Below are 11550 nucleotides of genomic sequence, written 5' to 3'. Positions count from 1 at the left end.
GGTGGGGGGGGAGGGTTTGCGCAATTAATAATTTCTATTATATATTATGTTATGTATTATATTATAAGTATATATTATTTATATTGTATTAGACATTATAGTAAAATTTATAATAAAAGAAGTTGCTTGCACATCTCAATTGTTTTTTTTCTATTTTTTCTGATTCTAATTGTTTATTTTCTATTTTTTATGTCTTTTTCCTTACGTAATATTTCCAATATAAATGCAAAGCCGAGGCTCGAACTTGCTTTGAATCCCGGTTGAATCAATTTTAATAGGTTTGAGTCTCGACTAAACCAAACTGGTGGTAAAATCAAATTTCTTTCCCGAAATTCGTAATATCTTTCTACCCATTACATTCTTCTGATATGAAAACATGAAAATTGAGAAGCTGAAAATAAAAATTTATAAAAGTTTTCAAATTTCCCGCCAAAAATTCCTGCTACCCTGCTCATTTTGACACATTAGCTGCGTTCAGTTTTGCAAATCGGAAATATCGATTTATTCTGGTTGCTTCAGGAAAGTCGTTGCATTGGCTAGATATTAACTTAAGATAATCTTAAGAGCAAACTAACGTCTCCAATTTCGGTAAAACCGAACGCAACCGTTATCCAAGTAGAACATAAATCACGATAACGTCAAAATAATAACGAAAAAAATGATCGAATCATTATCGAAAAGTGCGTTATTACTGTTACTTTCTCATTATTTTCACGTCATCGTGATTTCTACCATCGTGATTTAAATCTAATAAACGATCAATTTAACGGAAGTGACCAACGATATTGATCAGTTCAACTGATTGGCGAATGCGATTGGCCAATTCCGTTGAGTTAATTGTCGATTAGATTTAAGCCAAGGTTGTAGAAACGGGTGATAGAGGCATTGGTGGCATTCACTGCCAGTATCGAATATCTATAGTACACGTAACGTGAACTGTAGATTTCCAATGTTGGCAGCATGGCAGTGAATATCGGAACATCGTATTGTGTGTGAGTCCGTGTTCTTCCCCCTCCCCTATACTGTTTGTATTCTGCTCTCACACCAAACGAACAGCCTGAATTAGGCTTTCAGAAGTCACATATAACGAGACGCGAGGCGAGAAACGGAAACAACGTTATCTAGAATTATACTTATAAGAAGTTGAAGTGAGTGAGTATCCAAATATATTGTGTCTGTGATATATGTGTCAGTAATAATTAGCTTATGATCCGAATGAATTATGTTGCGTTTCTTTAAAGTGGTGTGTATGTTAAATCCGAACAATTATGTCTTGTCAGGACTCACCGTTCTCTACGATGTATGACCGCCAGGACGATTATGATCTCGATGAGGACAACGAGGAATATATAGAGGAAGACAGGGACGCTGAGGACCAAGATGATAGCGATGAAGGTATATACGTGTGATGTACAAGTGTGATACCTTTAAAAGTACAACGAAATTCGAGAGCAAGTTGACTGGATATTAACAGAAATCTCAGTCGATACTTATTTTTGAATTCTTATTTCTCATCCTTTTCATATGTTTCACACGTGGAGAAATTGTTTGTGAAGAAATCTGACAAAGTTAAGGGGGATTTTCTAGATACCGAAGAGGCCAGTGAACCTGACATGGGAAAATCGGAAGAATATACAGAAATTAAAGAACAGTAAGTTTAACCCTAAAAAGCCCAATGGATCTCACAACCATGTTAAAGCTTTGGCTAATTGAATATGTAAGGGCATATATGCCTTTCGTAGCTGAAGAGTTAATGAAAGTAGTACCTAATTGAATCCTTTCCGATGTGAAAAAAATAGTTTTAGAAAAGATTTTGACCCATTGGGGTTAATAGGTGGTCGAATGCTTGAGCTTTCTAAGATTAACACAATAAAATATCACTCATATGTGAATAGTAAACTTGGTTTTAGATATTAAAATGTTGCTATTGTTTAGGATGTATCAAGACAAATTGGCAAGCTTGAAAAAACAGCTGCAACAGTTAAACGACGGCACACATCCCGAGTACAACCGTAAATTGAAACGACTGGAAGCACAATACAGGGAAAGGTTGTTAAATTATCATTATTAAGCACATACCGATTATTTATGAAAATCCCTAACAAACTAACGGAGTTGTTATCCTTGTTAGACTGAGTCTGAATATAATTTATCGAGACTATCTGACGGAATGCGTTGAACGGGATTACATAGTGGAGAAGAAAGCGGCAGTGAAGGAATTCGAAGAGAAGAAAATCGATCTGAAGGAAAACTTGCTCACTGATATGGAGGAGAAACGTAAGATGATCGAGTCCGACCGTCACACGATGGAACTCACAGGAGATTCGATGGAGGTGTTTAAATTAATTTCTATTCAATTGACACGCGTGTATTCATTATTAATGTTATACGTTATTGATACTTACATGTGCATTTTTTCATGAAGATTTTCAGCATCGATCAAGCTCTGCGATATTCTATCAAAGTGCACAACGGTTTTCAGGCATACTATACGTTCTTTCTTTCTTTTTTATTTTATTAATAATATTTGCTATACCATTTTGTTTACATCGTTATTTTATTCGAGGTGAAACCAGTAATGACAAGGAAGTTACGAAGACGTCCCAATGATCCGGTACCCGAGAAGGTGGAGAAGCGACGAAAACCGGCTCCAGCTTCGTTAAATTATCTGTTGGATGAAAAGGAGATCGAGAACGATTTGAAAGCGATCAGCCGCGGCAAAGTACTTACTAGCGTTCGAAAGCCAGGTATAAATATGCTGTTTATATACAAAAGTTCCGGTGTGTTACACAAGTATTACAAATAAGAAGTATAATTGCGACAATGTGTCCGTTACAGTGGTCTTGCCACATTACAATGCAGTGAGTATGCCGTCTCAACACATATCGCAATCCTCTGAGGCCCCATTGGTGGAAACTCGGATAGAAGATGGGAAATTGTTGTACGAGCGGAGATGGTATTTACAATTTATCTCCTTTACTTATATTTTTGCAAGCTTCATTCCTCGAACGTAAAAACATAAAAATGATGTTTTCGTCTGTTTGGGGGATACTGATTTCATCAATAGGTTCCACCGTGGTCAGCCTGTCTACGTCGAGGGTAAGGATCTCGCTAGGTTCGCGGCGCACATCTCGGCGATAGGCACCGAAGCGGTACGTATATAGACGATAGAATTCGAAGACGGATTTTGCGGTTGGTACACTATGTATGATTTATGTTCTCTCCAGATCTGGGTGAAGAAAGTCTCCGACTCCAGCAAAGTGCGCATTTACACGACGCAGCTGAGTCGCGGGAAGATCTCCATCAAGCGACGGGCGTCTTAATCGACTCTCTCATTCTCACCGTTCGTCGTTAAACTTCCGACAAGGCGCGCTTGTTGCTGACTGAAGCGTCGTCATACGAGCCGATGATTCTCACGCTGCTGTTCTTCTGCCACCAGTGGAACCACGCCTTCTGATGGTCCTGCAACGACATGTAGGTCCAGACGAAGTAGGACAGAATCAGGAACGCCACCATCGACAGCAGGGAGTAGGTGGTCCATCGCGCGGGCGGGAAGTTGTCGTAGTTATTCGAGGCGTAAAAGTCCGTCGCCACCACGCACATGTAAGTGCACGCGACGGTGACGGGGGCGATGATCAGGCATCTGAGCAGGTCTGCCTGCTCGCTGTGGACGTACAGGTCGTACTGGTCCTCGTTCAAACAGAGCCAGATCAAGATGGAGTGCAGGACTTTGTAACGAGGTGTGCGCTCCACCCGGAACTCCTGGCCGCACAGTTCGCAACTGTTCCTGTTGCCCTCTTCCAGCCATCGTTCCAAGCACTTCAGATGGATCGCGCCCATCGTTCCCTAATTCCCGTGTTAAAATTGAGCAATCTGCGTGATCGTTTATTGCGGAGAAATTCTTCAAATATATATTATCTATGTGTATGTATATATGTCAAATGAGATGTTGGACTTGGAAATTTTGGCAATGATCAAAGTGCACTCGCGAGTCGACTGAAGAAAGTCGACCGAAAAGTTCGTATTTATTCTCAGGTTGTAATAAATTAAGCACGGGATGTTCCTGAAGTATAAGCGAAACAAAGATTTCAAGTTTCTACGTGCTTCTAATGTTTAGCTGCCTGTTCGGGAACAACCTGTACAAACAAATGTAACGCTCTGAAACCGTAAAGACCTCAAGCATCAAATTGATCATTCCACGGATCTAATTCCAGAAAAGAAATCACAATAAAAAGATTTACAATATAAATCTTCGATATCCTTCCTAGACTTGGATTTTAACTAATTAATGAGTAAACTATAAACGAATGTTTGTCACTCTTGAAACCTTTTAAGGAGGTTGTAAGGTGAAATGAGTTTGACAAGAATTCGGTGAGAAAAAAACTTCTACTATATGTATTGAAATATTACCTAACTGTTTGTGCAATTAGAAAAACATTAGACTGAAAGCTGAGATATATATTTACAGCTATAGTTGACATCTTTTATATTTATTCTTTGAAATTGGCGCATTATTTTTACTTTTTACGTTTATATCTTCTAAACTAAAAATAAGATTTTGATGAGAAACTACTATAATATCAAAGATTAATATGCCGATATTGTACACAAATTTCAGAATTATTGGCCATTTTTTAAATATTATTCAGATGAAATTAATCTGTAAGAACGTAATTTTGCTTGACAAATACTAAATCTGTGAATGTCTCCCTTGATATGCCACTGAAAATATAATACTGAGCCTTACAACCGCCTTAAATTGATCACATCACAACTTCGTTGTGCCGAACCTTGCATCTGCACGGATACACAACAGGTAATTCTTGATTGGGGTCGTAACAAATGCGACAGTTTGCGTCTTCCGTTGAATCCGTTGATAGTAACCTCTTCATATCAGACACCGCGACATCCTGGAACCTCGATTGGCCTGCGCGTGATGGCGAGTTTTTCTCCAGCTCCACCTCAATTTTCGAAATAATGCCGTCTAAGATATCGGCGATTGAGCTACTTCTCGTGATCATCGCGGAAAGAAAATTTCTATGATGTATCTTCGCGAAGAAACAAACGAGGCTGTGCGAAACACATGACATATGGCAGACACGCGTTGCACAGAGGCGTCCCTTTCAAAAAAGGGAATAGAAATCTGGTGAGCCTTTCGTTTATTGTTGCATGTATAAAAATTTGTATTACGTTATGGTGGATACAGCTGAGTTAGTCGCTTGAGATAACCTTAAAGAGACGTGTAACTATGTGCATTTTGTAATAATTAATGAGTAAACTATAAACGAATGTTTGTCACTCCGCCATCATGTCCACGCTGAGGCAATCTTCTCCCATGTTACTGGGCGAGGTCTCCAGCTCTCCGATCTCGTTTGATTCGCTGGACACGTTAGTCGCAGTTTTATTCATTCTACCTTCAACAAGCTTCAAAAAAAAGGGGGAGGGGGGAGGAAAAGAGAAGAAAACTCACCTGTCCAGAGAAGGATCATTACTGAACATTTCAGTTGGAACCGTGGGAGGTGCTTTCTCGGGCACAAGCTCCAAATAAGTCTGGCGGGACTCTAAATGTCTCTCTACCTCCTCCGGTGTCATGTGTCCGTCAGACATTAAAGATACCGGAACCATATTATTCGAAGATTGTACCTTGAAAAGTATAGACCGTCCTTGTTAAGATGTTCCTGTGCAAGTTGAACGCACAGTGCGAGATGTACTCACTATAGGGGTGCTGTTTGTCTTAGCGACTTTTGGCGTGCTCTTTTTCTTCTTACTGGTACTGAGTGGCTTTGTGATCACCGATGGGTGATGAGGAGTATGATTGTTGACATTTATCTCGACCTTCTTTCTGAAAGTTGCACATGAACGTCTGTATATTCCGTTTCGAGCGATTTGGTTCGACAATCGCGTTTTACTCACCTCTTGGAATTGTCGAGACGAACAACCTCCTCATCCGACGACTCTGTCTCGTCGCTCTCACTGAACGACGCGTCGACTTTTTCATATTGAAGAAGACGATCCAGCAGGAAACTCTTGTCTCTGTTCACCTTGAGCAGTTTTCTCTGTGTAGAACGCAGAGCTTCTTGGAAACACTCATTTTCCTGCAATATGACGATGCAGTTTCCTGTAGCAAGCGAAAGTTACAATGACATTTCGTAAGGAAGCATCTCACATACATAAATCAGGAACTTTAGCTTCCGCTTGAGATTGCGATACTGGTCTTTGTAGTTAGGCACTTCTTCCTCGGGACTATCTTCATCGTCCTCTCCTTCTGCGTCTGCATTGTTGTTTCCAATAGATCGGCAATACCATCCGTCCAACATTGATCATCTGCAGCTGTAAGAAAACCACGTTCTCTCAGAGCTCAGTAAGTTTTCTCTCTCTCTCTCTCTCTCTCTCTCCACTCTCACACTTCTCAGGTCGATACTAAATTTTTTTTCGATTTACCGCAACTATGAATGCGCGTAACGCTGAATCACCGATTGAATTGTATAAATAAGTTTATCCGCATCAGCGAATATCTTACTTATTCACGCGATCGAACGGATGTAATGAAACCGACAAAGAGTTATTCGGGGACGCGCTTCATCCCGGAGAGAGGTTAAGTTTCACAAGAAACACGATAACTCGCACGACGGGCGCTTAACCGTGCGAAGAAACGTATATTCGGGCTCTAATTAGCCGGCCGAATAACGGCGAATCTTCCTTTGCACTCACTTGAAATCCCAGTGTGACTTGTCGCACGTTGCAAGCGCTTGCGGCGACCGATTATTGCGAAGATAAATAAGCTGTTTATGACTGGCTTCCATCCTGGACTCTTTATCGATTCTGTAGCAACTTCAGCGCGTCGCCGGTCGAACGAAAGCGCGCGCGCGTCGGTGGCGCTGACGCTGCCAACTTGAATCGCGTTTAGGTACGCAGTGCGAATTTCATTAGTTATGTGAGAAACATTCTGCGGTGCGTAACTCTGACGTGTAAATTTTAATAAAAAAGATCGAACCTTTCAATTTTTACGCGCTATCAATCGGCTCGCTCCTATTGTTTGCGCCACACGAACGATTATTTCCGACGTTCAGTTCAAGTTTCAAATCCACGACGAGGCTATTTTTACGAATCTGACTTTTTATTCATAAGTCCGACAAATTGGTCGGCAAATTCTAGCTGATCAAGAAGAATCCGTATCTTTGGATTATTTTGCATAATTGCACTTCAGATTCCGTCTTTCGATTGCATTATGAAACATTCGGAGCTTCGGTGCTAAGTATTCGAATATATTCGAAGCATCGAAATATTGGGATTATAAGATTTTTTAACTATATCATGTCTGGTACATCCATTCATTTACAAAGGTTCACTTACATTTTTCAGTTCTCTGAGTGAAATATATATGTCGACATTAGTTTACAGCATTCGCAAAATTGTACTCTTCGAAGCTTCGAAACTTCGAAAATTACGGCCTTTGAGAATGAACCTTCGAAGTCTCGCCTTATTAAAATTCGAGAGTCCGAATTTCCTTTGAAGCTTCGAAGCTTCAAAATGATCCAAGATTAACGACTTAGTCAGAATCAGATTTAGCATGTCAAAAATTTAATGGTCCTTGTTATCCGAAACGGCCCATATGTTATCATGGGATTCTCTGTTATCGCGGATCGGTATTTAGCGTGTTCAATCCTTTCGGACCGACAGGAAACAATATCGATCCTTTCGGGGACATGCGCCCTGGGGGATATCCTTCGGCGTCCGCGTGTGCGAGAGGTGAAAACACACCGAGCTCTCGTCGTGAAATATCAGTGAACATGGACAGTCGATTGTTCCATCCCTGTTAACACGTGACATTTTCGCCCTGGGAAAAATGAGTCCCGGGTTAGGGCACGATCCTCTGCCGTCTTACAACAAGACTGTGATCGGTGAGTTTCGTGCCGAGGTAGAAAATATTTCTGCACCGTGTGGGTTTTATCATAGTCTCGATATAGACGTCGAGAATTTCTCTTCGTAAAATCGCGAGGAAACGAGCCGACGGGTTAGTTGGATTTTCCAATCGTCCCTTTTATGCCCGCATAAAGCGCGGAATAATGAGGGGAATACGCGTTGCGCGAGTGAAAAGATGTCGCGTACGCGAAACGGAAATATTGTCGCGTTTTATGTGTGAATGGGAAGTTCGCGAAAGCCAATAAATCAGTCCCATTCATTGCTCTTTGTTCCCTTCAAGGAAACGCCGCGCTCTGCTTGTGGCAACAGCCGCAACACGTCTTGTTCCAGCTGGCGAATTTCTGCTTCGTGCTCTCGTATTCGGCGCCGTCCTCTAAGAAGGGTATTTTGTTCATGCACTCGGTACTGATCGTCGGTGAGTAATTAATAATAATAACAGAACGCGCGAGAGAGCATACTTCTCGCGAAACAATCCACGTCAAATATTATAAGAAAAAAAGGAATGACCATAGAAGAATAATTATAAGATCGAAGAAGAATAATTATACGAATAGTCGCAAAAGCAAGGACATTCTCGAAGGAAATTTAAAGGAAATATTTCGTCAATTTGTTTTCCTCTTAACCGAAAAAATCTTGTTGTTGATACAATGCGATTAATTACCGGAGCTTTAATCGCCAATTATTAATTTTCTTCTTGCCGTACTTTTCCAGGTTTTATGTTACTGTCGGGATGGGCTTGGCATGTAATTTGCGCGCCGGATATATTTTCCTGGAACTTCAGCTTCTTGTTACTGAACATCGGCCAATTAGTGTACACCTTTTATCAGATGAGACCCGTCAAGTTTGATCCCGAATTGGAGGAGGCTTATCACACGCTTTTCTACCCCTTCAAAGTGAGCACCTTCGTGAGCGAAATCGAGAGGGCCGCCTCGAATCAATCACCGGATTTGGACGATCGCTTCGTTTCTCTACGTTGAATTTGTGATTCGCAGGTCTCGCGTTTGCAATTCAAGCGTTTGGTATCGCCGGATTTCACGACGATAATGTCCCTCCATGCCGGCGAGGCGTACGCGATGCAGAACTTAACGAAAACCGACAGACTGGGCTTGCTGCTCAGCGGTAAAGTCAACGTTCTCAGCGACAACAATTTTCTGCATCCGATATTGCCCTGCGAATTCCTCGATTCGCCGGAATTCGAGAGTTCCCGAGCTTCCGTCGATGATAAATTCAAGGTGCGTCTCCGCTTATGTTTTCCTTTTCTCAATTGTCGCCAGGATATTTCGGGAATTGTGGAATTATTAATTATTATTATTGTTAAATTGTATCGAATATTTGTCTTAGGTTTCCATCGTGGCGGCGAGTTCTTGCCGATACTTATTCTGGCAGAGATCAGCTTTGGAGTATCTCCTTGCGAAGGAAACTTACCTTGCGACCGTCCTGACCACGCTGGTGGCGAGAGATATCGCGACGAAGCTGTACTCGATGAATAACAAGGTGCTTTATATAATAAAAAAAAAAAACTACTATTTTCCCCTTTTTCCGCGGAAAGAAACCGAAAAAATTCGTAGGAAAAAAATGAAAAAAAAGTTACTTCTCATTTTTTTTTCGCAGAAGAAGACCGAAAAACCGCGGAAAATGGAGAAAACTCCGTTTTTTCCGAGCCTTTAAAACTATAGTGTTAGTTTTGTTTTTATTGTTACTTTCAATTTTATTTTTTTCTTTATTTTTTACACAAGATATTGCCATTTTTCACTCGTCTTGTAACTCTACAACCTTATTCTTCAACTACGCCTTTTGCCTCGTCAAAATCTCAGATAGTTACGGACAAAGGGTCGCATTTGGACATTCGCCTACCTTCGATCAGCGCCGGTTTAGGGATAAGCGGCGAGTACAGAAGTCCTCGAACGTACAGGCACGCGCTGATTCGCAGAAAAGAAACTGAACTGATGCCCAACAACGGTATGTGCCACTCGCAATACTCGGACAGAATCACAAACCGAATCGCTATCTCGATCCTTTCTGTATCTTCGGCCGCGTTTAAATTACATCCGCGTTAATCGACCGACATCGATCGTCCTATTCCAGTCAGCAGCATAAAGTTCAAGGATCGCACGATCAACAACCTGACGAAGAAAGGCGCGCCGAACATGGAGCCCCTTCCGGAGCTGCCGTCCTGCGACGACCTGGCCTCCAGCGGCGTAGAGAGCTGGCTGGACTCCTCCAGCAAGTATCACAGTTGCGAGATCGTCGACGAGGAATAGCATCACGCCTCCTACTCGAACAACGAGAGCTTGCTCAGAGATGGCGAGTTCAGCGAGCAGGAAACGCAGACCTACTGCTGTAAGAGCGGGGACTACTGGGAACCCTATCCCGAGAACTAGCGATAGAAAAGATCCGTAGATACCTTCTGGATCTTAACTCGCTACGGGGTTCGATCTCTCTCGGGACGATTCAACGAGATTCGACGACGAGCTGGAATTGCTTCTCGTTCTTGGAATATTCGTTAAAAAATGGACAGTGTTCGAACACTCGTGGAAGCACGCGTTCGTGCTGATCGTCCACGTATTTTACGATTATCGAACCGTAGGTTGTTGCCCGGTAACGAAGATCGCAACGAAGGCATCTTTCGAATGTTATGCGTGCAAATTTAACGTTCTGTACATACTTGTAAATATCGTACTCGAGGAACTCGCGGAGAATGAAATTTCTCGCCCGAGAGGAAGAGGAGCGCACACACAACTACTGTGAGAATATTCTAAATAATTTCCCGAAAGGGGCAAAACACACACACACACACATACACACTCGTTAAATAAGTGCAATGTTCATAAGTGAATTCACATAAATGCGCCTATAACGTTTTTGTAAATATCGGGATATCGATCGAGGGCTCGACAGCTAGCGAGAGTGGAGGATTTCTCATGAAAAAGAGGTTTTTACAAGAGAAAAGAAGAAAAAAAAAGGAGACGAACGAGGAAAAATGCCCAAATATCCAACCAAATTTTAAAACAACCTGAGACTATTTATAATTGAATAAATAAAGAACATGCGGTACTTAACACGGGACGTTTCGTTATGGTACTCCTCGACGACGAAGTCTACCCTTTCACTATTCCACCCGATAAGCCGCCGAGTGTTCCCAATGGTTTATCTCAAATTTCTAAAAAAGAATTCTCCCGCTGGCAGATAAAAAGTCATGAATATTTATATATTTAACATTAAGTCTACCTCGTTAGCGACGTTGTTCTAATTAAAGTCACGCGTGCTCGGCTGTCAAATTTCCCAGCGAACGTTCCCCGCAGCCACCCTTAACAAGCCTTACCGTTTTACGGGCGCGTTTTGCCGTGTACAAAAGCCGAGAGCTCGAGCGAAGGAAGGAACGGCTCGAGCGGGCGAGAGGAGGGTGAAAAGACAAAGAGAACGGGAGCGAGAAGGATCACCCCCGCTGTGCGGCAGTGGAGGGAAAAAACACTGTCGAAGGACTCGCGAGTGGGACCTACGAGCTTCCTCGCGCTCGGCCTCGGAAAGGGGGTTAAGCGAGCGGTGGTGCCACCTACGCGGAGGGCGTGGCGCTAGTTCTAAGGGTGGCTTAGTGTCGCGAGAGCCCCCAGAGTCGCGTCATCGTGC

The 11550-nt window shown here is 42.2% G+C and overlaps 4 protein-coding genes across 5 annotated transcripts; 2 read left to right on the top strand and 2 right to left on the bottom strand.

The window, feature by feature from the left end:
- Positions 1-979: 979 nt before the first annotated feature.
- On the top strand, positions 980-3407 carry LOC106740880 (sin3 histone deacetylase corepressor complex component SDS3). Of its 2 annotated transcripts, XM_014612345.1 has the most exons (9): positions 980-1152; positions 1281-1395; positions 1588-1651; positions 1936-2049; positions 2132-2333; positions 2567-2747; positions 2839-2956; positions 3068-3152; positions 3228-3407. In XM_014612345.1, exons 2-9 carry the CDS (start codon positions 1299-1301, stop codon positions 3321-3323), a joined length of 957 nt encoding a protein of 318 aa, XP_014467831.1. In that variant the 5' UTR covers positions 980-1152; positions 1281-1298; the 3' UTR covers positions 3324-3407. The 2 variants fall into 2 exon arrangements, with proteins under 2 accessions (XP_014467831.1, XP_014467830.1); XM_014612344.1 differs by lacking the exon at positions 980-1152 and having other exon boundaries at positions 1269-1395.
- Positions 3343-5111, bottom strand: LOC106740882 (E3 ubiquitin-protein ligase MARCH3-like). The gene is made up of 2 exons (XM_014612347.1): positions 4791-5111; positions 3343-3846 (listed from the first exon to the last, which is right to left on the bottom strand). Exons 1-2 carry the CDS (start codon positions 5088-5090, stop codon positions 3352-3354), a joined length of 795 nt encoding a protein of 264 aa, XP_014467833.1. The 5' UTR covers positions 5091-5111; the 3' UTR covers positions 3343-3351.
- Positions 5112-5276: 165 nt separating this feature from the next.
- On the bottom strand, positions 5277-6803 carry LOC106740881 (INO80 complex subunit E). Its single transcript, XM_014612346.1, has 6 exons — positions 6712-6803; positions 6171-6330; positions 5914-6095; positions 5716-5842; positions 5471-5643; positions 5277-5380 (listed from the first exon to the last, which is right to left on the bottom strand). The coding sequence occupies exons 2-6, from the start codon at positions 6315-6317 to the stop codon at positions 5296-5298; spliced, it is 714 nt and encodes a 237-aa protein (XP_014467832.1). The 5' UTR covers positions 6318-6330; positions 6712-6803; the 3' UTR covers positions 5277-5295.
- A 957-nt stretch (positions 6804-7760) lies between these two features.
- Positions 7761-10961, top strand: LOC106740867 (popeye domain-containing protein 3-like). Its single transcript, XM_014612319.1, has 7 exons — positions 7761-7901; positions 8204-8338; positions 8635-8816; positions 8916-9155; positions 9265-9417; positions 9738-9882; positions 10009-10961. The coding sequence occupies exons 1-7, from the start codon at positions 7847-7849 to the stop codon at positions 10182-10184; spliced, it is 1086 nt and encodes a 361-aa protein (XP_014467805.1). The 5' UTR covers positions 7761-7846; the 3' UTR covers positions 10185-10961.
- Positions 10962-11550: the final 589 nt, after the last annotated feature.

The sequence above is a fragment of the Dinoponera quadriceps genome, unplaced genomic scaffold, assembly GCF_001313825.1.
Source record: "Dinoponera quadriceps isolate SergipeBrazil2010 unplaced genomic scaffold, ASM131382v1 scaffold610, whole genome shotgun sequence".
Taxonomy (NCBI): domain Eukaryota; kingdom Metazoa; phylum Arthropoda; class Insecta; order Hymenoptera; family Formicidae; genus Dinoponera; species Dinoponera quadriceps.
This window is presented reverse-complemented; position numbering and strand designations above follow the sequence as displayed.